Source organism: Thermomyces lanuginosus (genome assembly GCF_041956635.1).
Source record: "Thermomyces lanuginosus strain ATCC 200065 unplaced genomic scaffold VTN49scaffold_22, whole genome shotgun sequence".
NCBI classification, from domain to species: domain Eukaryota; kingdom Fungi; phylum Ascomycota; class Eurotiomycetes; order Eurotiales; family Trichocomaceae; genus Thermomyces; species Thermomyces lanuginosus.
In genome coordinates this window covers 2,161,483-2,186,356 of record NW_027192356.1, presented here as the reverse complement: position 1 = coordinate 2,186,356, position 24,874 = coordinate 2,161,483, and the positions used below count along the sequence as shown (strand labels likewise).

Sequence of the window (24,874 nt, the reverse complement as noted above, 5' to 3'; positions counted from 1 at the left end):
CGCATATAGTTGGAGTCTTGGACATACATTTCGTTTAATTCTGCCGTGGCTTCACGATCCCCTCCTGCACAACGTAGTAGACAATAGTCCCATCACCACCAAACTGCCGATCCACCATCGCCATCAGGATCCTTTTCCCTCCCCACTCCGCCTTCTGGGCCGCTTGACGACGCCTCTCAAAATACTTTGCCAATCTCCGCGCCTTATCCGGATCCACCACACCTTCCACCGTCTCATTAAATACCGGGGTCGGCAACGCCTCAAACACCGCCGACAACCTCCTCAACGACCATTTCTGCCCTTGCGTTGCAGGGAACACGAAGACCCTCTCTGGCGGGAGATCCGCATCGCGTAGGCCGAGGTCAAGCATGTAGAGCTGTTCGTCGGGGTGCGTGTAGATGCGCTGCGGGGGAATGCCGGAGATAATCGGCGTGGGCAGTTTCTTGTCCCCCTCTTTACCTGCTGAAAGCGATTGAGAGGTTTGTGCGAAGTCGGCGGCAGTGGTGTGCACCTGCAGAGAAGTCCAGAGGTGTTGGTGTTGCAGGTCGTGCAGGACTTGCGCGGTTAGGGCGGCGAGGGGGTCATCGGCGGAGTGGGATTGTTCGATTCTGGAGGTGAGGGCGGAGGGTTTCGGGGTTGCCATGATTATACTTCCCCCGTTCTTTTTCTTTATTTTGGATGTAGTGGTTAGGGTTGGGGGAGGAGATTTTTGTGGTGGATAAGATAAAGCTGTTTCGGAGGTTGATCGTCGATCTCTGAGACCTAAGACCCTTCGGCGGGATCGGCTTGATTTAGAACAACCTGGCCTTTTACTCGGTCCCCCCAATACATATTTCTACATAATTCCCAATGTGCGATTCAGGATAGATCCGCGTTGCCAAGCAAAAATCAACTCTTTCGTGAAATACTCCCCTCGTGCCATCATGGCGCGAACAAAGCAGGCGACACCAATGCAGCGCGCGCCGCCGTCCGAGTACATGCAGTCACTGGCCGATGCTCCGGATCTGAGACTCCGCGCGTCGAACGGCCATGCAAAATCAGCGGCGAAGAGTGCCCCGAGCGACAACAGTGACGGTCGCAGCCCGGGACTGCTGCAGTTGGTGATTTGCGTTGGGGGAATCTACGCGTCGTTGTACGTGTCTTCACCACCACGAGTATTGATGGATGGGTCTGACAGAAGATAGTCTATCATGGGCAGTATTCCAAGAAGCCATTACGACCGTTCCCTATCCCGTGCGCCCGCCAACGGACGCCGACCCGAACCCGCCCACAGAGCGCTTTACTTACTCTGTCGTGCTTAACACCATCCAATCCTCCTTCGCCGCCGTCACCGGCTTTTTGTACCTCTACTTTAGCAGCAGAAGCTCGAAAGCCTCGATGCCATCCGTCTTCCCTAACCGTCAAATCGTGTTCCCGCTGGTGCTGGTGAGCATAACATCGTCGTTAGCATCCCCCTTTGGCTATGCCAGTCTCGCGCACATCGACTACTTGACGTTTATCCTCGCCAAGTCATGCAAATTGCTGCCGGTGATGTTTCTGCACGTCGTGCTGTACCGCCGACGGTATCCGCTGTACAAGTACGCCGTCGTGCTGCTCGTGACAGCCGGCGTGACGGTGTTCACGCTGTATCATCCGAGCACCTCGAAAAAGGCTGCCGCTGCTGCCGAGAAGACGGGCACAGGCCGCTGGCTCTGGGGCCTGTTTTTGCTGTCGATTAATCTTCTTCTCGACGGCCTTACCAATACCACGCAAGATCATATCTTTTCGTCTCCCGCGCGCTACACCCGCTACACCGGGCCGCAGATGATGGTTGCGCAGAACTTTCTCTGCACCGTCTTGACGGTAGCTTATCTTTTACTGACACCATTCCTCGCCGCACCGGGAAGCCCCTTGCAATCCGTGGTTCCGGCATCCGCGAGCTCGGAACTTTCCTCGGCCATTGCGTTTCTTCAGCGCCATCCCCGCGCGCTCAAGGATGTGCTGGGTTTTGCCGCATGCGGCGCCATCGGCCAGGTGTTTATCTACATGACATTGTCGCGCTTCTCGTCGCTGTTGCTCGTCTCGGTGACGGTTACCCGTAAGATGCTCTCGATGCTGCTGAGCGTCTTCTGGTTCGGCCATTCGCTCAACCCGCAGCAGTGGTTGGGTGTTTTGCTGGTGTTTGGCGGTGTGGGTGCCGAGGGGATTGTACAGAGGAGGGAGAAATTGGCAAAGGCTAGAGCCAAAAAGGACGCTTGATTCTATACGATAATAGTAAATATAGAATAGATGTAGACCTTGCACTAGTTCCAAACTCCCTAACATCCAAACATGCAACGACACATGGGTATCGTGATTAGAAAAGAACAAATGCAAATAGAATTCTCATGACGTGCCTGTGGGAATGCTAGCTGCAGACTCGGGAAGAGATAACGGCGGTGGATTGGGAAGTCGTGGGGCCTGGTATCTGCGTTTCGACGGCGGAGGTGAAATCATTGGGTCTGCGGAACCGACTTCGACCTCGTCTTGCTGTACCCGTACCTTGGGGGACACCGATGTCGGGGTAGACAGCAATCGAGATATTCGCAGGGGCGAGGGGACGGATTTCGTGCTGGAATCGTTCTGCTCCGGCGTCTTGGTCTCGCTGTCACTGTCATCTTCGTCGTCGCTATCATCTTCCTCCGCCTTGTCTAGTCGTATTGATTGCTCCACACGCGCAACTCTCTCCTCCAATGCCATTGAGGCATCATCCACACCAATAAGCCGCTCCTGGATTCGCTGCTGCCGATCTACGACCGCATCGAGCCGGTCCTCGACTTCGACGAATCGCCGCGGCACATCACGCTCCATGAACCGGAAGAAGGAGTACATTGCTTCCCGCAGAACGCGAACGTCCTCGCGTCGCGCGCGCCGCTCCTCACGAAGCTCAGCTTCCCATCGGCGCCGGGCATGCTGGTGCTCCGTCTCGAGGCTCTGGATGCGCTCCACCAATGCCCTGTACGAGTATGCGCCTGTGGGAGAACCGCTATGCTCGGGGGGTTCGGGGTAAACGGGGGCATATGCGTGATAGCAGGCCTGGTGTCCACAAGCGCAGTGGGCCCCCGGCAATGCGTCGTCTCGTTGGAATCGTTGACAGGCGCAGCGCTGCGGATCCGCTGTGCTGGTGCGAGGGACTATGATGTAGCGGCATTCGCCAGTCGGGAAGATGTCCGAGGGCGACTGGTTCTGCTCGCCGCTTTCTGCGCTCAAGCTGTTCGAACTAGAGGAGGCGGTGGCCGTCGTCCTGTCTGCGTCCAAGACGGTCGACGCAGAGGGCGGGGGTTCAGTGCACATCTCAGGTCTCGCTTCCACCCAGGGGAAATGGCATGGAAGACAGAACGAATGTGACTCTGACCGGAAACTGCAATCGGCTCGCACTGAACTTGCTGAACATGACGAGGGAGACTGGTATTAAATGCACACTGGGCGGCGACCGTTGCTTTCCTTTCCCGGATCCTACAATCGGCCTATTTCAGACCGCGCAGAGTGGGATGGCAAACCCCAAGCTTGCATGGATCTGGCATCCCAAGACAGACGAGACCCAGTCTTTTGCTGCATGCTCCCCGTTGGCATCTTTCGAGCGTGTCGCCCCGACCCATCTGGCGAGGTGCGAGGTCTCGTCCGGCGTGGGATGGGCTCCAATCCCCACGCTAAGATATTCTTGGCTCTCCATCAAATCCGTGGGAGCGGATTATGTAATGCGACTTTAGTCACGTGAAATTCGTAAATAGTTACCCGATTCGGCTACATCGATTTATTTCTGCCGGAGTTTCGGTCCTTTGGTTTGACCCAGCCCAATTTATTCAAGGTACTTATCCGACGAGATCAAATGATGAAATTGCCAATTGCAGCATGACCGCATTCATTTCCTCCCTTCCACCATGATGATGTGATAGCCAAAACTTGTCTTTGCCTCGGCATACTTGGGGTTTGCCGTGGTGCTGGGCTCAAGCTCAAACGCGACTTTCTCGAAATCCGCGTGCAAACTGCCACGGGTTTTCCACCCGAGGGATCCGCCTGGAAGGTCTGTCAGTGGGATCGTTCTTGCTTTCCGCGGGGCTGTTCAGGGTTGTTTGACGGGGAAGGATCAGCCGGGTGTCGGCATGTTATGCCGTACCTTGTCGCGCCTTGTCCTCAGAGTACTCCCTGGCAACTTCGTCGAATTTGGCTCCGTTGCGCAGCTTCTCTAGCGCCTCCTCTTTTTTGGAGTACTTCTCGCACTGCATGCCCGGTCAGATTCTTTCATCAAACTTGCGCTGCGAAGCAGTAGAGTGGCGTAGAATCGAATACCATACCAAGATGTGTCGCACGTTGATTGAGTTCGCCGGCTTCAAGCCCCCCTTTCCGCCTTTGCCCTTGTCGCCGGCGTCGGGCGTGTCCTTCCCTTTGCCCTTGTTGCTCTTGGAGTCCTTTTTAGGCGCCATTGTTGGTGGACGCGGTGACCTGGGATCAGAGCGGCCTCCAGAGCTGTAGAAGGCTGATGTCGCGCCGTCTCCGCGGGCTCGTTGAGTGGGGTCAGCCGGTTGATGCCTCAGGCAGAAGTCTGGATCGATCATGAACAGCTTCAACAGGGTTGTCAACACCAATTGAACCAATTATTAGAGAAAATACTGGATTAGACTATTTATAACGAGGTGTCTGTGCGACTAGAAACCAGAACCCCCAATGTCGGAGCAGCTCCAGGCCGCCAGAATCCCATCATTGCCCGACACTGCATACTACATCCCCAACTTCATCACACCGGAAGAGGAGGAGCGTCTGATTCAAAAGGTTGACACAGCTACCGTGGCATTCTGGTCGCGTCAAATTAAGTATTTACCTGCTAACTCTGCTGTCCTCTCAGGTGTACGCTGTTCCCCGCCCTCGCTGGACTCAGCTCTCTCGCCGCCGTCTGCAAACATGGCCCTCCGCGCTGTCCAAGACGGATACCTTGCTGGACGCTCCCCTGCCCTCGTGGCTTGAGCGCCCCGTGGTGCCTCGTTTGCAAGCCCTGGGTTGTTTCGCCGCGGCCCCCCACCGGGCGCCCAACCATGTCCTAATCAACGAGTACGAGCCGGGCCAGGGCATTATGCCCCATGAGGATGGACCTGCATATTACCCAATTGTTGCCACAGTCAGCCTTCGCGCGCCAATTGTCTTGGATATCTACGAAAAGCGGCGGCTCGACAACCAACCTTCTTCTCCAGGGCGGGATAGCGAACCAAATTTTCGCATTTTACAAGAACCCCGAAGCTTACTGATTACAACAGATCGTTTATATACAGATTACCTGCACGGGATTGCCGAGCGTACCACCGATGAAGATTTGTCGTCAGACACCATCTGCAATTGGGATCTGTTGGGAGACCGCGAAGAATACATGCAGGCTAAATCCTACACACGGCAGACAAGAGTCAGCCTCACCTATCGTGATGTCTTGAAAGTTGCCAAGGTAGGCAACAGCATCAAATTTCTGTCCGCCAAACGATGAGCCGTGTTGGTCCTCGTTCAGTCACTCGGTTCAAAACAAAAATGGAATCATCCTCCACTTCCCCCGCACGCTATCCTCCCCAAACTTTCGCTGGTACCAGCCCTTGGTGATGTGCGCAGTGGTCCCGAGGTTCGACACAATGAACGACAGCGCGCATACCAGAGTCTTGTTTACCAGCTGACCCTGCGGTGCGGCAAGGAACGCCAGTGAGAGGTAGATTACGCATTCGGCAGTGTAATGGGGACTGACGACCCGAGAAAACGCTGGATGGGTCGGCACGGTGTACGTCTTCAAAGTGGAGAGGTAGTAATGGCAATCATGTTGCACGCCCGAGGCCATCAGAAAGACCGGCACCCAGATCCAGGTGCGCAACGAGGGCACCTGGGTGATGCGGAAATCAGTTAATGTGAATGTGTGAGATTGGATGGCACCTGTCCAGCGTCAGCTACGCTCCTTGATATCAGCTGCAACAATCTTACCGATTCCTTCGATCCACACGGCGACCGTGATGAGAGCATAATAGTAGAACCCTAGCAGATAGTGCGCAACCAACATTTTCGATTTGGATGGCTTGGACAATGCAATGCACTCAAACAATCTCCTCACACTCTGGATCGCCATCAGCGCCGTGCACAAAATCACTTGTTGGATGCTCATGGAGTTTTGCAGGTGCTCCTCCGAAGTGTTGGAGGCGATAGCCTGGATTACTCTCGACTTGGTCGCCAACTGCGTGATCCAAAACGCAATTGACCCCGTTGCGAAGATGTAGAAATGGGTGAAGTACCCATGGGACACGTGCAAACCAGCGAACCAGTCGAGAGGTTTGAGCACCGCGGACGACCCTTCCTTTTTGGCCGCCGGCGAATAATCAGACCCGCGGGCGCCATATACGGCAAACCGACTATGGAGGAACGGGATCGTGCGGAGAATCCAGATCTGATCTCGATGTCAGCGGGCCATCCAAAACCTGGCAGGCCGAGGAGTGAAATACCATGACCGTGGCCTGCAGGAAACCCAGGCGCACAAGATCCACGGCGTCCACGACGCCCAGGATGCCTGTCTGGCCCTCGTCTCCGTCGATCGATGCGCCCATGGCGTCCAATACCTGCTCTGATGATGCAATGCCGGGCAATATCTGTCGGCAAGCAGCTTCGGCAGGAAACTCGGTCAAAAAAGGGTCCTCAGAAGGGATCAAACCACTCCGCGCTGACCGGACAGCATTGTCCCCTCTTAAATGCTACGGCTCTACCAACGATCTCCGCTGCATTCTGGAACCGAAAACCCCGGTTCTTTTTGTCATGTTCTGTGCCACGTATTTTCCGTTCGTCTTAGAGACCTTTTGGATGCAGTTGGAATGGCACTATTCCCGATATAGTTATTACTGCCTGATTCTCAAGGCCTGCGTAAGGTTCCGCCGTCCTGCACGTGATTCGCTATCCTCCATCGACTTCCTGCTTTCGGTTCGTGCTCTCCGCGGTGGAAGGGGGGGCCTTGTCGGCCATCGGGAGAGTCGGCAGGTTTCACCTCGGCCGACCGCTCTCTGTATTGCTATTGTACGGTAATTGGCACTAAACTATTTCCGGTCATTTGCCCTTGTTGAAAGCTGAAAAACGGTCCGTGCGTCCCGTCACTCCCTGAATTGAAAAATTACTTTAAACAATAGATTTTAAAATCTGCTTTGGCTGCCAAACATGCAAATTTGCACCTGAAAATTTCCAGCTGTGGCCACCGCCATCCGAATCGAGCCTAGCGCGTCCTGGGCGGATTCGCACGCAGCCTGGTCCTGGTGGTCTCTCTCCCCTTCTCTCCTATCGCCAGCACCTAACGACGGCCGTACGGTCTGCTACCATCCCCTTGCTGCCGCACACCCCGCCTCATTGACCTTTCCTGCGCGCTTTTGGTCATCTCTGACCGTTTCTACACATTGCGATTGACCGACTGTCTCCGAATCGGCACGAAACTCGTCCGGTGTCGATAATTCCCCCCCCCCCCCCCGACTAACCCCCAAGCCTCCGCAGATCTCGCCGCTACGGCACCCCAAAATGACGAGCACGACCAGAGGGCGATCTCTGCTGACGCTATGAGTGATGTAGACGTCGTTCAATCGTCGTCGCTCCCGACTCCGAGTGTCGAGGTGTCTCGCGCGACCCAGCCCGAGAAGAATAGGCACAACTCGTCCCAAATACCGCCCTCTGCGGACCCTGGTGCGGTCGCAGATTCGGACGAGAACCGAAATGGTCGCGCTGACGATGGATCCTTCAGCCCAAGGGCCGATTCCGAAGCCGAAACCATTATTCAATCGGGCCGAGAGTCGCTGTCGCCAGAGAAGCGAAGAAAATTCACTGGCTTCGAGCGCAGCCAAGATCACACCATCAAGGTTGTACCAGAGTCAGCTGCCACTGGAGATATATCTCCGGCCCCGAGAAAGCGGAAGCGCGATGATGAAGGTCCGTTTCCCGTCAATGATGGCCAGCGTTCTTCAAGCACCAAGTCCAAAGACGAGGTGTTTCCGCCGACCAAGATCAAAAAGGAGCCGGTAGAAGAGCCGCCGAATGCCGTGACCCAAAGCGAGTCGTCCGAAGTGCGTTCTAGCAGTGAAAGTCCTCGGTCGCGCAAGCGCAGCTCGAGTGACAGTGCTCTCGACGGAGATGCGACTGACACAGTGTCGCGCGCCCGTGCGGACTTGGCCCGTAATCGGGATCGGCGCGAAAGTTCCCATTCAACATCTCGATCTCGGTTGTCCAAGTCCAAGGAGCGCTCAACTTCTCCGTCATATCGATCGCACAAGCGAACTATATCCGGTCCGTCGAATATCCAGCAGAAAAAGAAGAAGGGTGCAGGGACACTGTTGCCTGGCAGACAGCGGCATGGTTCAGAGGATCGCCAGTCGGTTTCTTCCTCCGCGAGTGGATCTCCCTTGCCGCCGTCTCAATGTCGTCGGTTGACGTCGGAGGGTGCGGCTGCGTCGCCGGCGAGGCCTGTGTCGCACAAAAAACAGCGCGACCAGAATGGCCGGACGAGGCTTGCAAGGGCCTGCGCTGCACAAGAATACGAAGCTGCAGTCGCACGCCATGCGGAGCGGCCCGAAGATTTGAACGTAGCAGACAACGCCGGGAATACTCCTCTGCAGATCGCTGCTCTCGAGGGATGCGTTCCGATTGTGAAATTTCTCTTGGAGGCAGGCTGCGAGGTGGATACGAGGAACATCGACAAAGACACCCCACTCATCGACGCCGTTGAGAACGGGCATTTGGAGGTGGTCAAACTGCTCCTCGAGGCTGGGGCGAATCCGCGCTTGGTGAATGCCCAAGGTGATGAGCCCTATGACCTTGTGCCGTCGGACTCGGAGGATTACGAAGAAATTCGAAGAGTTCTGGCCGAAGCGAGAGCAAACCCACGATTCCGGCGCACGGACAACCAAAATGCACGTGAAAATTCTTCCAAACCATCCGTTCAGTCGGCACCATCCGTGCAGAGTCCTCGAGAATCTCCCTTCCGAAGCCCACCTCCGGCCAGGAGGAAGACAACAGTCCGACGAGAAGTTACCCGTAACGACCTCTTCTGGACCCAGGCCACACCGGAGAATTTGAGGGAATTTGCCGCCAAAGGCGACATGGCTGGAGTGGCAAATATCCTCAACATCACCCAGAAGGCTGATCCAGAGTCATTAATTGCCGCTGCGAAGGGTGGCCACGAAGACGTGATGTCACTTCTATTGGGCATTGGGTTCGCAGATCCCGATCCCGATCCCATTGACAGCCCCCATCTCCGTCCCGGCTACAACACCCCCATGCTGGCGGCGATCGGACGTGGTAACCTGGGCGTGATTCGCTTGCTGTTGGATCAGCCAAACTTTGATCCAACTCGCCGTGTGTACCAGGACCGTTACTATTTCGAGATCGCGCGCGATCGCAAAGGCGAGAATTGGGAGGAAGAAGAGGAACTATTGCGCTCGGCCTTTGAGAAATATCAAGCAGCAAAGAAGGAGCAGCAACAGGAAAGTAAATCTCCACGAAGATCTCGCGATGAATCGAAGGACGGCAACCGGCAGGAGTCGCCTCGCCCTGTTAGCCGACGGTCGAATCAGGACTCGCCAAGTAACCGCCATGGGGATTCCAATTCGAAACATGCGAAAGCCCGAGACACCTCGTCACGACGGCGAGAGAAATCGTTGGTTAACGGTGGCCGACCGAAGGCAGTACGTCGAGATGATAGCAGTGACCGACGAAGTGCCCAGACCTCTGCCCATAACAATGAAGAGGCGCCGGTCAGACGCCGTCGGCTAATTCCTGGACGGCCACCGCAGAATCGGGACCAACCGAAACCAAGTTTTGCGTTCTCGGAGTCATCCGAAGATGAAAAAATATCGGTCAACCGTCCCAGAGACTCGATGCTCAAGCGGTCGCGGAGCAATGACTCAGCCTCGGATGGCCGTGCGGGGGCAGGGGAGGTCCAGAAGAGACGACGGGTGCTGTCGGATGAGAGTGACCATGACACTCCGAATGCTAACTCGAATGTGAAGGAATCTCGGCCGGCATCGTCCGCTTCTGCTTCGCTCGATGTCCCACAGGTAAAATCCGAAACTCGAGATCATGATTCCGAGGTTCCTGTTGATGCGAGTGACGATGCGGATGCCGAAGCCAAAGCCGAGGAGGAACGCATCGCGGCAAAAAAGGAACAAGCAGAACGAGCTCGCTTGAAGAAGGAAGAAGAGTTGCGCCAAGCCGCTGAGCTAGCTCGCGCTGCTCGAGAAAAAGCCGAAGAGGAAGAGCGAAGACGTCGGGAAGCCGAGTTGCGTCGAGCTCGGCAAGCCGAGGAGGAACGCCAACGGCGAGCCGAGCAAGAACGGATGCGGATCGCCAAGCTGCGCCGTGACCAAGAGGAACAAGAACAGAGACGGCGTGATGCACTGCCGGACCGATTGCGGATTGCAGCGAACCTGATCGGAGCGAACGATCCGCGTGCACGGAGTCACGCGTGGCTAAGGCATTTCATGCCAGTAGTGACGGCACAGACAAAGCAGCTCGATCCGCAATGCAGCCCGGAGGTCGCGGAGGAGCGATGGGTGCCAAACTTTCTGGTTGCGCCGCTCCTGGCGACCAACGACCTGCAGCTGTCGCAGTATGCTAGCTGGGAGAAGCGCCAGGCGACGCCAACGCAGCGGCTGAACCTGTGGCGGGTGACGCGACGGATCCTCTTGGTGGATGAATCCGAGGCTCCCGAAACGTTTGGGCAGGTCATCCGAAAGGACGAGGAAACGCGGCCCAAGTACTTTGACATGGAGCATGTGTTCTGGGTAAAGGTACGTTTGTGAAGCATTAATCTGATCGTATCAACCTCATTGACTTGGATGACTACTAGCTCTCGGATTTCATGGACCTGGTGCCGCACATTCCGCATCTGAACGGGCTAGAAATTCAGTTCATGAAGATGCACATCGACCGGGAACCCTTGACGGACCGGACGGTTGCCTACGACGGGCACATGGTGAACGGGGCCGGCCATGCACGCACAATTGCTGATGGTCCTGCTGTCAATGGGTTTACGAATGGGTATGGGCCACCATCGAGTACATACTTTTGATGGAAGGGAGTTCTTTTTCTCGGTTGCGTGGTACTGATATTTTTCGTTCCTTTGTACGATACCTGATGAGTTACGATCGAGTCCATGTATCTGGAGACGCTCGGCGTGGAGCAATCCGACATTCTAATGGAGGGATTTAGAGAACTTCAGCGTGGATGATCTCTCCAGCTGTCAAATTGCAGGAGAGTTAATCACGTATTTTTCGTAGAGGTCATGAAGGGTGCAGATTTGAACCATAGACTGGTTGATGTTCACTTTCAAAGAGCATGCTTTTCAACACGCTTAGAGTGCTCGAAATAGGTTGTTCAAATTCTCTTTTTGCTATGAAATTTCAATGTTTTTGTGAGATTTTCTCGGATTCTCCACTTGTTCAGACGTGACACACGGTCACACTGCGCTTGCGGGGTCAATAAGTACCTTGGCCAACAATGAGATCAGATCATTTCTCTGTGTCAACCTTTGCGAATTCTGTCTCAGGTTCGACTCGAGAGTATCATGATGTACTATGATATCGTCGGTTCTCTCCCTCTCGAGCTTCTGGTTCAGATCGTGGGGTATCTGGATTTGAAAGACATTGTTCGAAACCAGAGGGTATGTACCTATCGCGCACCCTTTGATGTCGAGGTTAAAGCACTCAATGGCTGACAGAGGCTTAGGTCTCAAAACGATGGCGGACAATTTTCTCATGCGAGCCGATTATTTCCCCCTTTTTACGCGAAACCCTTGCGTTCCTAGGATTGGACGAGGATGGGGTTAGCACAGATGTCGCGATGGTTGACGCGATGAGCTATTTCCAATGGCGCCACGGTTTGGAACATGCCCAGCCGGTCAAGAAGGTCTTTCTTCCTTGGCGGAAACCCTTATTCAGAAAACCTGAAGAAACCCTGTGCCATTCGCGCCGGTTGTGCTATGACGTCGTGAGCCACAATGAAGCTGAGATTTTCGACCTTGCAACTGGAAAGACATCGATCTGGATAGACCCCACTAAGACAGTGTTTCGTCGTCTTGTGCTGTCGGATCAGTATCTTGTGGTGATTTTTAGAGCATGGTGAGTACGGGTAACATGGCGATACTAACTCTGCGCTCTCAGCCGGCCCTCTTCTGAACATTTGATTGATAAATAGGACCTTCGATTATCATGCGTTGACTGCATGGAATATACACACAAAAGAGAAATTCAGTAATAATGTTCCCGCTTTTGGCGCCCGGTATACAATTGTCGGTGACAAGGTGGTTTTCGCTCCCTCGCCTCAAAGGGGCTCTCTTCCTGCCTACGTTTGGGATCTGGCCATGAATCATGTCCAAGAAATAGGAAACTTCTCGAATCTCAGGTTGTGCCACGTAGACGCCGCTGATAACATACTGGTGGCATTCGAGTGTAAGGCGGATCAACCGTCGGAAGTGCAACAGACAAAGTGGTCAATCACGACGGGAGACCTGCTCGAGAAGAAAGTGTTTGCCCTGCCAATTCCGACTGACTGTCCAGTATTCACGAACTTGGAGTTGTTCCGCAATCCCTGCCGCACCTACGGCCGCAAGACTGTGGCCCAGTCAATGTTTTGGAACGACCACGCCCCGATATACCTCGAGTATGACTACGCAATCGACCAGCTCAGCGTCCGCTGGATCGACAATGCTGAGGTCATAAGCAGAAGAGGCCAGATTTATCGCTGTGTCTATCTTACGCGAAATTTGGTGTACCGCTTCCTCACTGAAACTATGGAGGTGGTCGTCTACAATATCACTACTGGCGCAGAAACCCTCCAGCCCATGTTAAGTGAACAAGGCGAACAGCATCCACTAATTCGCGATACCGAAAGACGGAATTTTAACGTCTTTGGTGACCGAGAGGTCTTCGGCGTGGCCAATGAAATCGGCCTTGAGCTCTGGTTCTTCAATCCAAAATTTACTCCCGATCTCATACCGGGTGGATTCATTTCGGTTCCGGAAGTGGTTAAATGAGTCGGCCCTGAGAATAAAAACAAGAAATCAAGCCGAAGCGCCGCCTATAAACTTGCCAGGACTTTGGGAGATGAACTAAATGCTGCCATACAGGACAAACGAGTAGTAGCTCCTACATTCCTGCGGAAAATGGATGATAGTGACAGGTTAGCACTAATAACGTACTTCGATGAAATGCCTGGTTTCTGTGGTGTCCCGTTCGCTTCAGCTGAACGACATGAGTTTTCTGAGTACTGTGCGAGTTGGGAGATTGGTGATGCATGGGCACTGCCAAGTGCGGACAAGAGAACTGGAGACTTGGGTCTGTGATGGATAACCCTAACTCTGGGCAAACGCCCATCCCCCCACACACCCCCCAAAATGTTTCAGGGCCACCGAAATACTGTACCGTATGAAAGGTCGACCTCTTCTTCACCTACACCTGCCACGCAGTTTCTTTCTTGTTTCTTATGATAGTTTGCATGAGTGTGAAATTCAACATGCTTTTATTCTTACGAGATTTGGTGGGCTGTGGTGTGGAAGAGGTACTGCACGAAAACGGGTTACATTTGTCAGCTTCGTATTCCAAGTACCTCGGATGCCTTGGCTTCACCTTGGCTTCGTTGCTAAGCAAACTAAGCCGAAGTGGCTACCAGAAAATTGAATATATAGATGTCTCGATTGCCCACGAGCGGTGTACCCAGCAGCCTTGGAGTTCCTTGGCGACAGAAAGTGAACAAACTTGACTCAACACGAGGAATCCTTTGAGCAGAATCTCAAGACCACTTCGAGGATAGGTAGTACTTTTGTCGTGATGTATGATATCGTTGGTTCTCTGCCTGTCGAGCTCGTAGCTCTGATCGCGGAGTTCCTAGAACTAGAAGATATTCTCCGAAGCCAGCAAGTGCGTATTGCACACTTGATTGCTTGAAAGGTCAGTTGGTTGGGCACTCAATCCCTGACAGGACTTTAGGTTTCGAGACAATGGCGCACGATTTTCTCTTCCGATCCAATCATCAAACCTTTTTTGCGGGAAACGCTTGAGTATTTGGGCTTAGACTTGGAAGGTGTCACCGCAGATGTAGCAATGCGCGACGCGATGAGCTATTTGCATTGGCGGTCTCGTCTGCAGCATGGATGGCCGATCAAGAAGATTTTCATTCCGTGGCCAGAACAAATCAGCAAAATGCCTATTCATGTCGAGTACCATTCGCGTTGGCTTTGCTATGACAATCGCACGGAAGTGAGGATTCTGGACCTCGAGACCGGGGAGACATCGACTTGGGCTGCCAGTGAAGGAGGTAGAGTGGCTGGTTTTACAGTTTCTGATCGGTACCTTGTCATTGCCTCTTGCCCACTGTATGTAAAGAAAAAGATCATTCTGTGTGATGTCATCTAACGTCTTATTTGGTGGTTAATAGGGATGCTTTGAACCCCACGCAGTTGACAGCGTGGGACTTACGGTCAAGGCGGAAATTGAGTCAATCGATTCCTTCATTTGTCATCCTGCACCAGATTGTTGAGGATAAGGCAATTTTCTCTTCCAATTTCATTGAAGATAATATCGCCATGAATGTTTGGGACTTGAGCTTGGATCAAGTTGTCGAAATTGGTCGCTTTCGCGGTCGCAGGTTATGCCACATGGACGCGGCTGAGGATGTATTGGTGATATTCGAGATTGGCTTGGAGGATCAGACGCTAGAGGTTCTTCAAAGCAAGTGGAAAATCGGGACGGGGCAACTGCTTGAGAAGAAAACGCTTCATCTACCGTTGCCGCTTGCTCGCCCGGTGAATGCATACATAGGCGTGTGCCGCAAATCCTGGCGGATTTATGGCCACAAAACTGTGGCTGAGGTCTACTTTGATGAAGACAGTTGTGATACGATACATTTCGAGTACGATTACAATCTCGACAAGGTCAGCGTCAGATTGATCCGTGCTAGCGACTCCGTCGACAAGAGTCTCAGCAGGAGAAGTCCTCACAAACGCCTAGCCCCCTCCCTTGTCTACAGGTGGACCAGGGATGGTGTCCAATCTAGCATCTACGACACGGTGACCGGGACAGCAACCCCTAATCCTCACCATTCGTTGGACAATCGAGTGATTTCCCCGCCTAATGGCCTACCTGAAGCGGAAACTGAGAACACATTCCATAACCTTAGTCTAGTATCCTTCGGCGACCGAAACGGGTACGGCATGGCCGGTGAAGGTGGTGTTGAGGTCTGCTTCTGCAATCCGAACTTCGTGCCGGATTACCCGGTATCTGAGCTAAAGCCCGCATCTCCTATCGAGGATGCTAGCGAATCTAGTGGAACGTCTAGTCTGATGGGATGTCTTGTCAGCTAAGGGGTGCAGGAATGGTTAAGGGTCACAAGCTTCGAAGACTAGGGTGATGACATGGAACTTCAGATCTGCAAAGCAGAGAGTATCTTGACTTGTTCATGTTCACGTTTCTGTTTACTTTTGAGAGATGTTCAGAGATACACCGCATGCAATGTATGAGATTTGATACTATAATCATACATTTTTCTCAATGTCGTCTATAGTCGAAATCACCAGTCCTAGGACTTTTTGAACTGATTTCCATCCCATTTTGACGTGGAGCGAGAGCGACGAAATATCTCGCATAGGCAGTCTGAATCCACTTTCAGCGTGAATAGGCGGTGAGGTTCTGAGATTTAAATTGATTGTACGTGTCTGTGATTCAAATTCCATTCTTCGACAGCCAGAAAGACTTGGTTAAACCAAAAAGTGTATTCTGGGCAAAACCCTAACTTCACAAGTGACCTGAACGCGGATTATTCAAATCGATGATTAAAATAAACTTTTCGTGGACCCTATCCATTTTAGCATGCCTCAACAGGTTTCGCGTTCTCCTTGCTAAGAAAATCTCGACATTTCTACAAAATATTCACGAAGAACAGCGATGATCTAACGATGCGTTCCCAGCGTAGACACATCAGTGCTGTGGGGTTCGGCTGACGTGTTGAATTGATGAATCAACTTCCGTTGTCATGACCGTCTGTTTATATGATTGAAGGAACCGATATTTCTTCAATATCTGTGAATCTCTCCGAGGTGATGTTTTTGGGTCCAACTGGACAAAAAGAATCGAATTCCATAATGTATTATGATATTGTCGGCTCTTTACCTATCAACCTCTTGATTCATGTTGTGAAACACCTCGATCTGGAAGACGTTTTCCGTAGCCAGAGGGTGCGTAACGTTCAGTTTGATGTTCATACCTCTGTATTTGCTAGGAGCAATGTTCTGAATGCTGACAGCGCATAGGTCTCTAGACGATGGCACACAGTTCTCTCGGGCGATGAGGTCATTGCATATATTCTGCGCGAAACGCTCGATTTTTTGGGCTTGCATTCGGACGAAGTCAGCGTGGATATTGCGATGGCCGACGCGATGCGCTACTTCCGATGGCGACATGGCTTGGAGCATGCGCGTCCGGTCAAGAAAATCTTCCTGCCCTGGTCGATATACTTTCCAGGGATACCAAACGAAATCCAGTACAATTCGCGCCGGCTGTGCTACACTCTTTACTCCCGCGAAGTGGTCAAGATGGTGAATCTATTCGAGAATGGGGAGACATCGAGCTGGACCGGCAGTGGAATACGCAATGCCCTCCATCTCTGCCTGTCTGATTGCTTTCTTGTTCTCCTGTGGAAAGACAGGTAAGTATTAACAAATGAGAATACTGATTTTACCTTGTTATCTTGTCAACGACCATCTGATTCGATCCGATCTTTTTAGTGGGGCGTTACAATCCTTCATTCACCCTGTGTTATGTTTGACAGCATGGAATCTACGCACAAAACAGAGACTTGATCGACGGATTCCTGCTTTTGATGCCCGGTTTATGATTGTCGAGAACAAAGTTGTCATCGCTCCTTCACTCCAGTCGAGACCAAACGCCGTCTACGTCTGGGAACTGAGTTCAAATGATTTCAAAGCGATTGGCAAATTCTCCAATCTCCTATTGTCTCACATGGACGCAACTGACAACATCCTGGTGGCATTCGAAATCTGGAGCACACTGTCGTCGTCCCCACCAATAGTGCAGCAAACTAAGTGGAAGACGACGACGGAACAACTGCTGGATAAGAAAATATTCATCCTGCCGGGGCCAGCTAACCATATCCCCCTAAACCAGTTTGATTGGGGCCGAAACTCCTGGAACACCTTCGGCCACAGAACAGTGGTCCAGTCCGAAGCGTCATGGATTGGCAAGTACAACGGCGTGCTATACCTCGAATACGACCAAGCCATAGACCAGCTCAGTGTCCAGCGGATCGACCGCGCCGAGCTCGTCAACAAAAGTGGCCGATCCACCTTCTTGACCCCAAATCTGGTCTATCGCTGCAACAGCGAGACAATGGAGCTTGTCGCTTACAACACCACCACGGGGGCGGCAACCTTACGTTCGATAGACAAACAACTTGAACGGGAAGAACTCCTCTCCCGGGACAATGTACTGGAATTCAACCTCTTTGGCGATCGCGAGGTCTTTGGGTTTGCCGTAAAGACCGGCATTCAGCTGTGGTTCTTCAATCCAAGTTTTACTCCGGATATCATCCCAACCAGAGAGAGTTCCCCACCGGACGTGAACGAATGAGTTTGCTTTTGAAACAAGAATCAAATCCAAGCGCTGCCTGCATTTTGCGGCGGTAATATGGACGTGCCAAACAGACGGTCGCGATACCGTAAAACATTAACGTTATATCTCGTAGTATCTCCGTCCTCATGAGGAGTTTGCCCAGTAGGCAAAGAACTATTCGTACTAATGTCGAGGGCTAGTAGAACTTGTGCAGTACAATATCAGTACTAGTCCCCTTTCTGCGGAGCTGGCTCGAATGTATGCCTACTATCTACCGGTAGGAATTGAAACATTTGACGATCATATGCGACATTCGATTTGGGTTGGCCATAATAGAGAGTATTTACCATTAAGTCACGTATCTACCTGGGCGTATTTCTCTATAAATCGGAGACCAAAACAAGTTTGTCAACATAACCCTAACCCTACGATAAACACCCAATAGTACGAGTCGATTCTCCAAAATTACCTACCACGGTAAGCGCGAGCAGTGCTCTATGCCAGGTTCTCCATCAAAGCCGACGGGAAATCCAACTTGTCTAAATCGAAGTGGTGAATCTCCAAAGCACCATCTCAGGCCTATTTCGGGAATAAGTAGTATCATGGCGTATGATATTGTTGGCTCTCTTCCCCTAGAGCTCGCAGTTCAGGTCGCGGAGCATCTGAATCTGGGAGACATTATTCGAAATCAGAGGGTGGGTTGCTCATTTCTACTGTTCGAATGTTGAGTTAACACTCTGTCCTAACGATGCCTATTCCTAGGTCTACAAGCGATGGCGCACGATTTTCTCGAGTGGCGCAATCTACAGAGCTATTTCCGATGGCGACATAGTTTGCAGTATGGCCGATCTGTCAAGAAGATCTTCCTTCCCTGGCCAGAGGTCTTCGTCAGAATGCCTCCTGACATCCAGTGCCATTCACGCTGGCTTTGCTATGTAAAACCGTACGAAAATAAAGTGGAGATGTTGAATCTCGAGACTGGGGAAACAAAAAGTTGGCCCACCAGTGAAGAATGGCATCTCTATCAATTTGCGGTCTCTGATCGTTACCTTGTCGTGGCCTCGAACGAATCGTACGTAACGAGGGCAGATATTTTTACCTTGTCAGCCGTCATCTAACGCTTGACCTTACGGTTGGTAGGGGCCCTGAAACTTTCACGCACTTGATTGCGTGGAATATTCAATCAAATCAAGAAGTGGCGTATCGAGTTCCTACTTTCGCCGTGGTGGATCAGATCGTCGAGGACAAGGCAGTTGTGGTTTCTAAATTCCGTGAGGAGACTTCATCCATCTCCATTTGGGACCTAAGCCTGAGTCATATCAGAAATATTGGCCGCTTCTCCCGTACCAGATTATGGCACTTAGATACCGCTGAGGACATCCTGGTAATAATCGAGATTAGCTTGGAAGATCCGGAGAATCAAGTGCTGGACATGCGCCAGACAAAGTGCACAACGAGGACGCGCCCGTTTCTTGAAAAGAAAACCATTAGCATACCGGTTCCGACCGATTGCCAGACAAAGACAAAGTTGAGCGTTAACGATCTCGCCTGCCGCACCTACGGCTACAAAACCGTGACCCAGATCAGCTTCGAGAAAGACGATTCCGTCAAGATACATCTCGAATATGACCATGCCATTGATCAGGTCAGCGTCCGATGGATTCGTGCTGTTGGCTCCTTCGGCAAGGAAGTTATTAGAGAGAGTTCCCTCCATCTGACCCCTTACCTTGTTTACAATTGGATTGTAAGGACTGCCCAATCCGTCATCTACGACGCAGCCACTGGGAAAGCAACCACGAATCCTAACCATTCGTTGGATATCCGACTGGTTTCTCCGTCCAATGAACCATATGAAGCAGAAATCAACAGCAACAATATCTTCTTGGAAGGATTTGGTGACCGAGAGGTTATTGGACTGGCTGGTGAAGGTGGTGTTGAGCTCTGGTTCTGCAATCCGAACTTTGTTCCTGGCACCCTGGGAATAACCTCAGGTTGAGACTCAGGTTTAATATCTCTGATTGTCCGCGGCAAGGACATCTTGCTGGCATACTCTCTCTTCGAACCATTTCCATTTTCTCCCTGGGCGCTATATGCAGTTTCATACTGGTGCGTTAATCATGTAATCTTACTAGGATCTGATACAGAAACCAATGGGCCACAGTGACTAACGCTATACGTGAATCTGACCTCAAAATTGAATTCGGATCGCATCAAAGAGATTGGCAGTATCACCAACCTGAGATTGTACCACCTGGACGAAGCTGATCTCAGTTCAGTCAGCTCAGTGCTTTTCGCGCCCCCAGCCGAGACTTTGGTGTCAACTGGCGTTCTTGTTATACTACCTTGGTAGGTAACTATGAGTACTTTGTAAATCTAACCTGGTTAGGCAGTTACTATTTGGCTATACTAAATCGGGATTTAGCGCACACGGAGGATAAGATAGGCGAGATTCGAGCCTTGAACAAAAAAACTACCACACAATTCTCGTCCTCCCATCGACTCGCACCACAGCACCAAGCATAAAGGAAACTCTTTGAGGATCATCCGACATTTGACATTACACAAGCAAAAATGGTGAGTCCAATTCTCAATGCCCTCTTAAGTCTTTTCATCTTAGACTAATTATTTTGAAGTCGGACGGAGAAGAGAACCAAGTTGTCGAGACCGCCGAGGAGGTCGAGGTCAGCGCCGACTCGGGAGCTCCCGCTGGGGGCATGTCTGTTCTGGACGCGCTGAAGGGCGTGCTCCGGATTGCGCTGATCCATGACGGTCTGGCCCGTGGTCTGCGCGAGGCGTCCAAGGCGCTGGATCGTCGCCAGGCGCACATGTGCGTGCTCAACGAGAGCTGCGAGGAGGAGGCCTACAAGAAGCTCGTCATTGCCCTGTGCAACGAGCACAACATTCCCTTGATCAAGGTGCCGGATGGCAAGATGCTCGGGGAGTGGGTCGGTCTCTGTACGTTTTCCCTGACCTTTCGAATTGTTTTATGGAACGAACCATGGAGGCTGACAGGTTACGTAGGCCAGCTTGATCGTGAGGGCAACCCCCGCAAGGTCGTCAACTGCTCGTGCGTCGTGGTTCGGGACTGGGGCGAGGAGTCGCAGGAGCGGTCCGTCCTGCTGGAGTACTTCCAGACGGCGCAGTAAAGGGAGAAAAATTGAAGGGCGCACTGCTCATCGTGATCCCTTTTTGCCGGCTGCAGTACCTGTGATGTACATCAATGGCATGTTGGGTACGATTTGGTCATGCATGGGTTTATGATGAGTAGAACTACAATGATAAATGGAATCATTGGCGCCACATTCCCGTCCAGTTCCTTTGAAGTAATGAATTGATGTGTTGAATAGACTACCGATACAACTCCCTCCCAACCCTCCCTAAGAGCGAATACCATGAATACACTGAATACAATTCCTGTAGCTTACCGGAATTCATATGTCGGGAACACCATCCTGCTGTGCTCCGGCTTCAACGACAACTGCTGGTAGGGCGAGCTGCCTGGGTCGTAGTATAGCCCTTCAATCTCACCTGTTTCGCGGCACAGGGAGATGTAGTAGAATCCGGAAATGGTCAGGCCCTGGCGGGCGTCAGTTGGGGTGACAAAGCATCTCTCTATTCGGACGTCAGTATACCGTTCCTCGATCAAAGCGTTTGACAGGCTTACCCTTCCAGCGCATCAGAATCCACCGCTTCGTGAGCTCCTCCGTCACCCATCGCTTGTTTACCAGATTCTTCACCATCTGGCTATCCGACATGTCTCGGAATGGCTGCAGCTCACGCCAGTACGTGCAATCGATTTCCACGTCCGCTGCAAAGTTGGTCGTCTCCAGCGTATGCCGCTTCAGATCAATGATCTCTCCTTCCAGGAAAGTGACTATGTTCTGCGCCTCGCGCGTCGGTGACGTCTTGTCCGGGATATTAAACGCCTCCATCGTACCGGAAAGGGTCATTGTCGAGTAGTCTACGCTTTGGATTGTCACTTTGACCGGCCAGTGTTCCTCTTTGGGCTCGTGATGGTGAGTGGATCCATTGCCGCTGCCACTATTGTTGGTGGTAGTTGCATTGATCACGCCCGGCAATAAATCGGCCAGATACCGTCGCCCAGTGCTTGTCGACACGCTGATGCGTCCCGGCTCGCTGCCGTTGACAATCAGCACCTCGCTCGCCGGTGTTGTGCGACTGATGCGGTGCGACACGATGTGCACTCCAACAGCGCTCGCTGCCTTCTGAAACCCTCGGAACGACACGCCGGGCTGCAACCACGAACTGACGGCCGGCGGCGAGAGCGCCGCGGTGCTCATGAGGAACCCGCCATCGTTACAGGCATCCTTGAAGTCGTCATACGAAATCAGCCCGTCTTCCACCGCAGACGTGATGCTCTCCTGGTTCGATGTCATGAAGCGCACCCGCTCCAGATACCGGATAGCCCTCTTCAGCCGCGCGCTCGGAGGGTTTTCACGCAGGTACTGCCGATGAGACCGAACCCTTTCTCGACTCTCGCCGGACGCTTGTCGGTTCCCTCGTCCCGATGATGATTCCTGCTCTTCGTAGTCTCGCGCGTTACGACTCCGCTCTCGTTCGAGGAGAAAGTCCTGTATCCGTCGCGAGTGGGATGCGAACCGCGGCCCTAACCGTAACAGGCCGGCGTCATACAGTGTGCCGGTTGGGTCAACCCATCGCTCGCTCCCCGCGGACGTCTCCGAGGCCTCCCCGTTCCAGGGAGCACTTCTTCGCGACGAGCGGCGACTCGAAGATGACCTAGCAGACCACCCCCGAGTGGTATCGTCGTCTGCATCCCGCATATCTATATCCTGCTGATCCTCCATCCGTCGGCCACCGGACTCTTCCTCATCTTCAGACGAGCCGGGCGCCCAGCCGTATATCGACCGGATCGTATTCGACATTCTCCCTTCGTAGTTCGGAACAGTGTTGGTGCGATCCGGATGATGATAATAATTCTGATGGCGCCGCACGATGGGGAACCGTCGGCTGCCATCCACCGACGCGCGCGGGGACCGCTGCTCGTCCTGACGATTGTCCCAGTTTACGAGCGGCTCCGGCGGCAGATACGCAACACGTCTTCGGCGTACGCGATTCGAAGCGGACGACTCTGGAGGGGAGCGGTACCGGGAGCGCAAGAAATTGACGTTCTCGTCGCGGATGTCGTCGGAGCCAAACAATCGGGGCGGTGGTCTCAGACGCGGGACGACGGCAACGTTTGGCACGGGGCTAGAAATGGACTCGAGATGCTGAAGATGCGGAGTGGAAGATGAGGTGACAGGGGGCATATCCTACAAAAACACGCCGATTAGATCTACCTATATCAGATGTCGTAAGGAAATCAATCAAACATACTGATTGCGAGCCTTCAGATGACATGACTAGAGATGCAGCTCATGTAAACCTCCGCTTTTGAAGTGTTGCTCTGAGATTGTCGGGGATGCGGAGGTGTCCGATAGTAGGGGCTTAGCGGCGGCGGAGACTCGGAGATCGAAAGGACGGAAAACGGCCGACGGGAAAACGAATGGTGGTTCAAAACTCAGTTCTGCTTTCGAATCTTGCACTATCAGCGAATGAATAAGTCTTTTTGTCCTTTCTATGACGCGCCGACGCTGGTTGAGAGGGGAAATGGATGTTTCAATGTGCTTCGAATTAGATGCCGGAGCGCCCAGATTGAAATCAGGGGCCCCTGTTGGGGGTCAGCAAGGGTGAACAGCGCTTGACAACGGCAGCTGATTGCGGTCGCTTCTAAGAACAGAGATCAACAGCTAATAAGAAGTTCTAGTCTTCTATTTTCACATCTATCATGAGAGGTACTATTTAAGTGGCAATCTTGGTGTTCGCCGTGAATCCCGCCGTCACACAATCTCACGACACTTGGGCTGCACGGCAACGCTCTGCCCGGTCAATGCATTCCAGCAGCATATCCCAGAAAGCATCGGTATCTAGACCTCGAGGAATCACAGTTCCTTGGCCAACCTTCGGCTCGGCGACCGTCCGGCCTAGTTGTCCCGTGATCGAGACGTCCTTCCCATGTTGTCCATCAGTAACGACAGTCACTGCGAATCGCTCCCCGTTTCGATCGTCAAACTTAATGACCGAGCTGGGATGCGCCTCAGCATACGCCGGATTGAGATTGGAGAGAATCACTGCCACAGCCAGTGGATCATGCAAAGGCGGACCGCTCTCAATCCCAAAAACTGTCATGTACGTCCCCGCAAAGAACATGAGCAAATCATGCAGCATGCGCCGCAGGGCGGTTGATGTTCCACCCGAGACGCTGCTCATTAGGACCCTCTGACGAACGGGGCCGGTTGCTAGGACCTGATGCGTCAGATCCAAGGGGCACAGTGTCGTCTTTGGCATGAGGATCGGGTTTGTCAGGATGGACTGGGCTGCCTCCGGGTCGCACTGTAGGTGAAATTTTAGCAATGATGTTGTAGCGATCACAGCGCAACTTCCACTCACGTAGATATTGAATTCGGCCCAGACTGTTGTATTCCCAATGCGCGACTCGGCGCCCGGCAACCGGCTCACGGGTGCGTTTGTGAATCCACCCCCGATGGCGCCGCCCATGATGCTCAAGCCGGCAATGTGCTCCGCAACCTCAGGGAAGGTTGCAAAGAGCAGAGCGACGTTAGTTAGAGCACCAGTAGCTACTACCCATGCCGTCCCGGCCGGCTGGGCGAGAAGAGCGTCACGCATTGCCAAGATCGGATTCTTGTCCGTGACTGCCGGCCGGCTGGGTTCCGGCAGCAGATCAGTGCCGTCCAGGCCCGACGTACCTTTGGATAAGCTGGTCAGTTTGCTGTGCAAAGAACGTCGTCGATGCTGGAGTCCGTTACCATGGATATCCGGCGCATGGACTGCAAGACGTGAGAAGGGCTTCTTTGCTCCAGGGTATACAGGTATCTCCGGCTTTCCAATGGCCGTCAGTACACGCTGGGCATTTATCGTGGTTTTTGCCACCGATGCATTGCCGTGGACGGTGGTGATTCCTAGCAGATGCAGTGATGGATGATGTGCAGCCAGAAGAATAGCAAAAGCATCCTTCGATGATCATTGATTGAGCGGTTAGCGGCGATCATCGAGGATTACTATACGATGAGATTCTGCTCCTTACATCATGTCCTAGACTTGCATTGTTAGCTTGAATGTCTTGAGAGGGAGCAAAACGATAGATACCTGGATCACAATCTAGCCAGACTGGAATCGGTTCCGTAACCATGGTGGTCAGGATGGCAATCTATCTA

At 52.6% G+C, this 24,874-nt stretch overlaps 15 protein-coding genes across 15 annotated transcripts; 9 read left to right on the top strand and 6 right to left on the bottom strand.

Annotated features, from left to right (window-relative positions):
• Positions 1-34: 34 nt before the first annotated feature.
• On the bottom strand, positions 35-643 carry VTN49DRAFT_1815 (uncharacterized protein; the record flags this gene model as incomplete). Its single annotated transcript, XM_069409471.1, has 1 exon — positions 35-643. The coding sequence occupies one exon, from the start codon at positions 641-643 to the stop codon at positions 35-37; it is 609 nt and encodes a 202-aa protein (XP_069270854.1).
• A 280-nt stretch (positions 644-923) lies between these two features.
• On the top strand, positions 924-2,238 carry VTN49DRAFT_1814 (uncharacterized protein; the record flags this gene model as incomplete). The annotated part of the gene is made up of 2 exons (XM_069409470.1): positions 924-1,132; positions 1,185-2,238. 2 exons carry the CDS (start codon positions 924-926, stop codon positions 2,236-2,238), a joined length of 1,263 nt encoding a protein of 420 aa, XP_069270853.1.
• Positions 2,239-2,364: 126 nt separating this feature from the next.
• On the bottom strand, positions 2,365-3,312 carry VTN49DRAFT_1813 (uncharacterized protein; the record flags this gene model as incomplete). Its single annotated transcript, XM_069409469.1, has 1 exon — positions 2,365-3,312. One exon carries the CDS (start codon positions 3,310-3,312, stop codon positions 2,365-2,367), a length of 948 nt encoding a protein of 315 aa, XP_069270852.1.
• A 121-nt stretch (positions 3,313-3,433) lies between these two features.
• On the top strand, positions 3,434-3,874 carry VTN49DRAFT_1812 (uncharacterized protein; the record flags this gene model as incomplete). Its single annotated transcript, XM_069409468.1, has 2 exons — positions 3,434-3,698; positions 3,750-3,874. The coding sequence occupies 2 exons, from the start codon at positions 3,434-3,436 to the stop codon at positions 3,872-3,874; spliced, it is 390 nt and encodes a 129-aa protein (XP_069270851.1).
• A 6-nt stretch (positions 3,875-3,880) lies between these two features.
• On the bottom strand, positions 3,881-4,574 carry VTN49DRAFT_1811 (uncharacterized protein; the record flags this gene model as incomplete). The annotated part of the gene is made up of 3 exons (XM_069409467.1): positions 3,881-4,035; positions 4,136-4,238; positions 4,314-4,574. The coding sequence occupies 3 exons, from the start codon at positions 4,572-4,574 to the stop codon at positions 3,881-3,883; spliced, it is 519 nt and encodes a 172-aa protein (XP_069270850.1).
• A 109-nt stretch (positions 4,575-4,683) lies between these two features.
• Positions 4,684-5,488, top strand: VTN49DRAFT_1810 (uncharacterized protein; the record flags this gene model as incomplete). Its single annotated transcript, XM_069409466.1, has 2 exons — positions 4,684-4,788; positions 4,862-5,488. The coding sequence occupies 2 exons, from the start codon at positions 4,684-4,686 to the stop codon at positions 5,486-5,488; spliced, it is 732 nt and encodes a 243-aa protein (XP_069270849.1).
• A 30-nt stretch (positions 5,489-5,518) lies between these two features.
• On the bottom strand, positions 5,519-6,581 carry VTN49DRAFT_1809 (uncharacterized protein; the record flags this gene model as incomplete). Its single annotated transcript, XM_069409464.1, has 3 exons — positions 5,519-5,919; positions 5,968-6,424; positions 6,480-6,581. 3 exons carry the CDS (start codon positions 6,579-6,581, stop codon positions 5,519-5,521), a joined length of 960 nt encoding a protein of 319 aa, XP_069270848.1.
• A 987-nt stretch (positions 6,582-7,568) lies between these two features.
• On the top strand, positions 7,569-11,071 carry VTN49DRAFT_1808 (uncharacterized protein; the record flags this gene model as incomplete). Its single annotated transcript, XM_069409463.1, has 2 exons — positions 7,569-10,790; positions 10,850-11,071. The coding sequence occupies 2 exons, from the start codon at positions 7,569-7,571 to the stop codon at positions 11,069-11,071; spliced, it is 3,444 nt and encodes a 1,147-aa protein (XP_069270847.1).
• Positions 11,072-11,566: 495 nt separating this feature from the next.
• On the top strand, positions 11,567-13,033 carry VTN49DRAFT_1807 (uncharacterized protein; the record flags this gene model as incomplete). The annotated part of the gene is made up of 3 exons (XM_069409462.1): positions 11,567-11,662; positions 11,728-12,119; positions 12,196-13,033. 3 exons carry the CDS (start codon positions 11,567-11,569, stop codon positions 13,031-13,033), a joined length of 1,326 nt encoding a protein of 441 aa, XP_069270846.1.
• Positions 13,034-13,826: 793 nt separating this feature from the next.
• VTN49DRAFT_1806 (uncharacterized protein) lies at positions 13,827-15,358 on the top strand (the record flags this gene model as incomplete). The annotated part of the gene is made up of 3 exons (XM_069409461.1): positions 13,827-13,916; positions 13,986-14,371; positions 14,434-15,358. The coding sequence occupies 3 exons, from the start codon at positions 13,827-13,829 to the stop codon at positions 15,356-15,358; spliced, it is 1,401 nt and encodes a 466-aa protein (XP_069270845.1).
• Positions 15,359-16,135: 777 nt separating this feature from the next.
• Positions 16,136-17,639, top strand: VTN49DRAFT_1805 (uncharacterized protein; the record flags this gene model as incomplete). Its single annotated transcript, XM_069409460.1, has 3 exons — positions 16,136-16,228; positions 16,304-16,698; positions 16,778-17,639. The coding sequence occupies 3 exons, from the start codon at positions 16,136-16,138 to the stop codon at positions 17,637-17,639; spliced, it is 1,350 nt and encodes a 449-aa protein (XP_069270844.1).
• A 584-nt stretch (positions 17,640-18,223) lies between these two features.
• VTN49DRAFT_1804 (uncharacterized protein) lies at positions 18,224-19,617 on the top strand (the record flags this gene model as incomplete). Its single annotated transcript, XM_069409459.1, has 4 exons — positions 18,224-18,316; positions 18,384-18,556; positions 18,616-18,693; positions 18,762-19,617. The coding sequence occupies 4 exons, from the start codon at positions 18,224-18,226 to the stop codon at positions 19,615-19,617; spliced, it is 1,200 nt and encodes a 399-aa protein (XP_069270843.1).
• A 575-nt stretch (positions 19,618-20,192) lies between these two features.
• Positions 20,193-20,767, top strand: VTN49DRAFT_1803 (40S ribosomal protein eS12; the record flags this gene model as incomplete). The annotated part of the gene is made up of 3 exons (XM_069409458.1): positions 20,193-20,195; positions 20,255-20,576; positions 20,643-20,767. The coding sequence occupies 3 exons, from the start codon at positions 20,193-20,195 to the stop codon at positions 20,765-20,767; spliced, it is 450 nt and encodes a 149-aa protein (XP_069270842.1).
• A 275-nt stretch (positions 20,768-21,042) lies between these two features.
• VTN49DRAFT_1802 (uncharacterized protein) lies at positions 21,043-23,000 on the bottom strand (the record flags this gene model as incomplete). The annotated part of the gene is made up of 3 exons (XM_069409457.1): positions 21,043-21,233; positions 21,286-22,912; positions 22,977-23,000. 3 exons carry the CDS (start codon positions 22,998-23,000, stop codon positions 21,043-21,045), a joined length of 1,842 nt encoding a protein of 613 aa, XP_069270841.1.
• A 489-nt stretch (positions 23,001-23,489) lies between these two features.
• Positions 23,490-24,849, bottom strand: VTN49DRAFT_1801 (uncharacterized protein; the record flags this gene model as incomplete). The annotated part of the gene is made up of 5 exons (XM_069409456.1): positions 23,490-24,032; positions 24,090-24,406; positions 24,467-24,671; positions 24,745-24,752; positions 24,807-24,849. 5 exons carry the CDS (start codon positions 24,847-24,849, stop codon positions 23,490-23,492), a joined length of 1,116 nt encoding a protein of 371 aa, XP_069270840.1.
• Between the last annotated feature and the right edge of the window lie 25 nt (positions 24,850-24,874).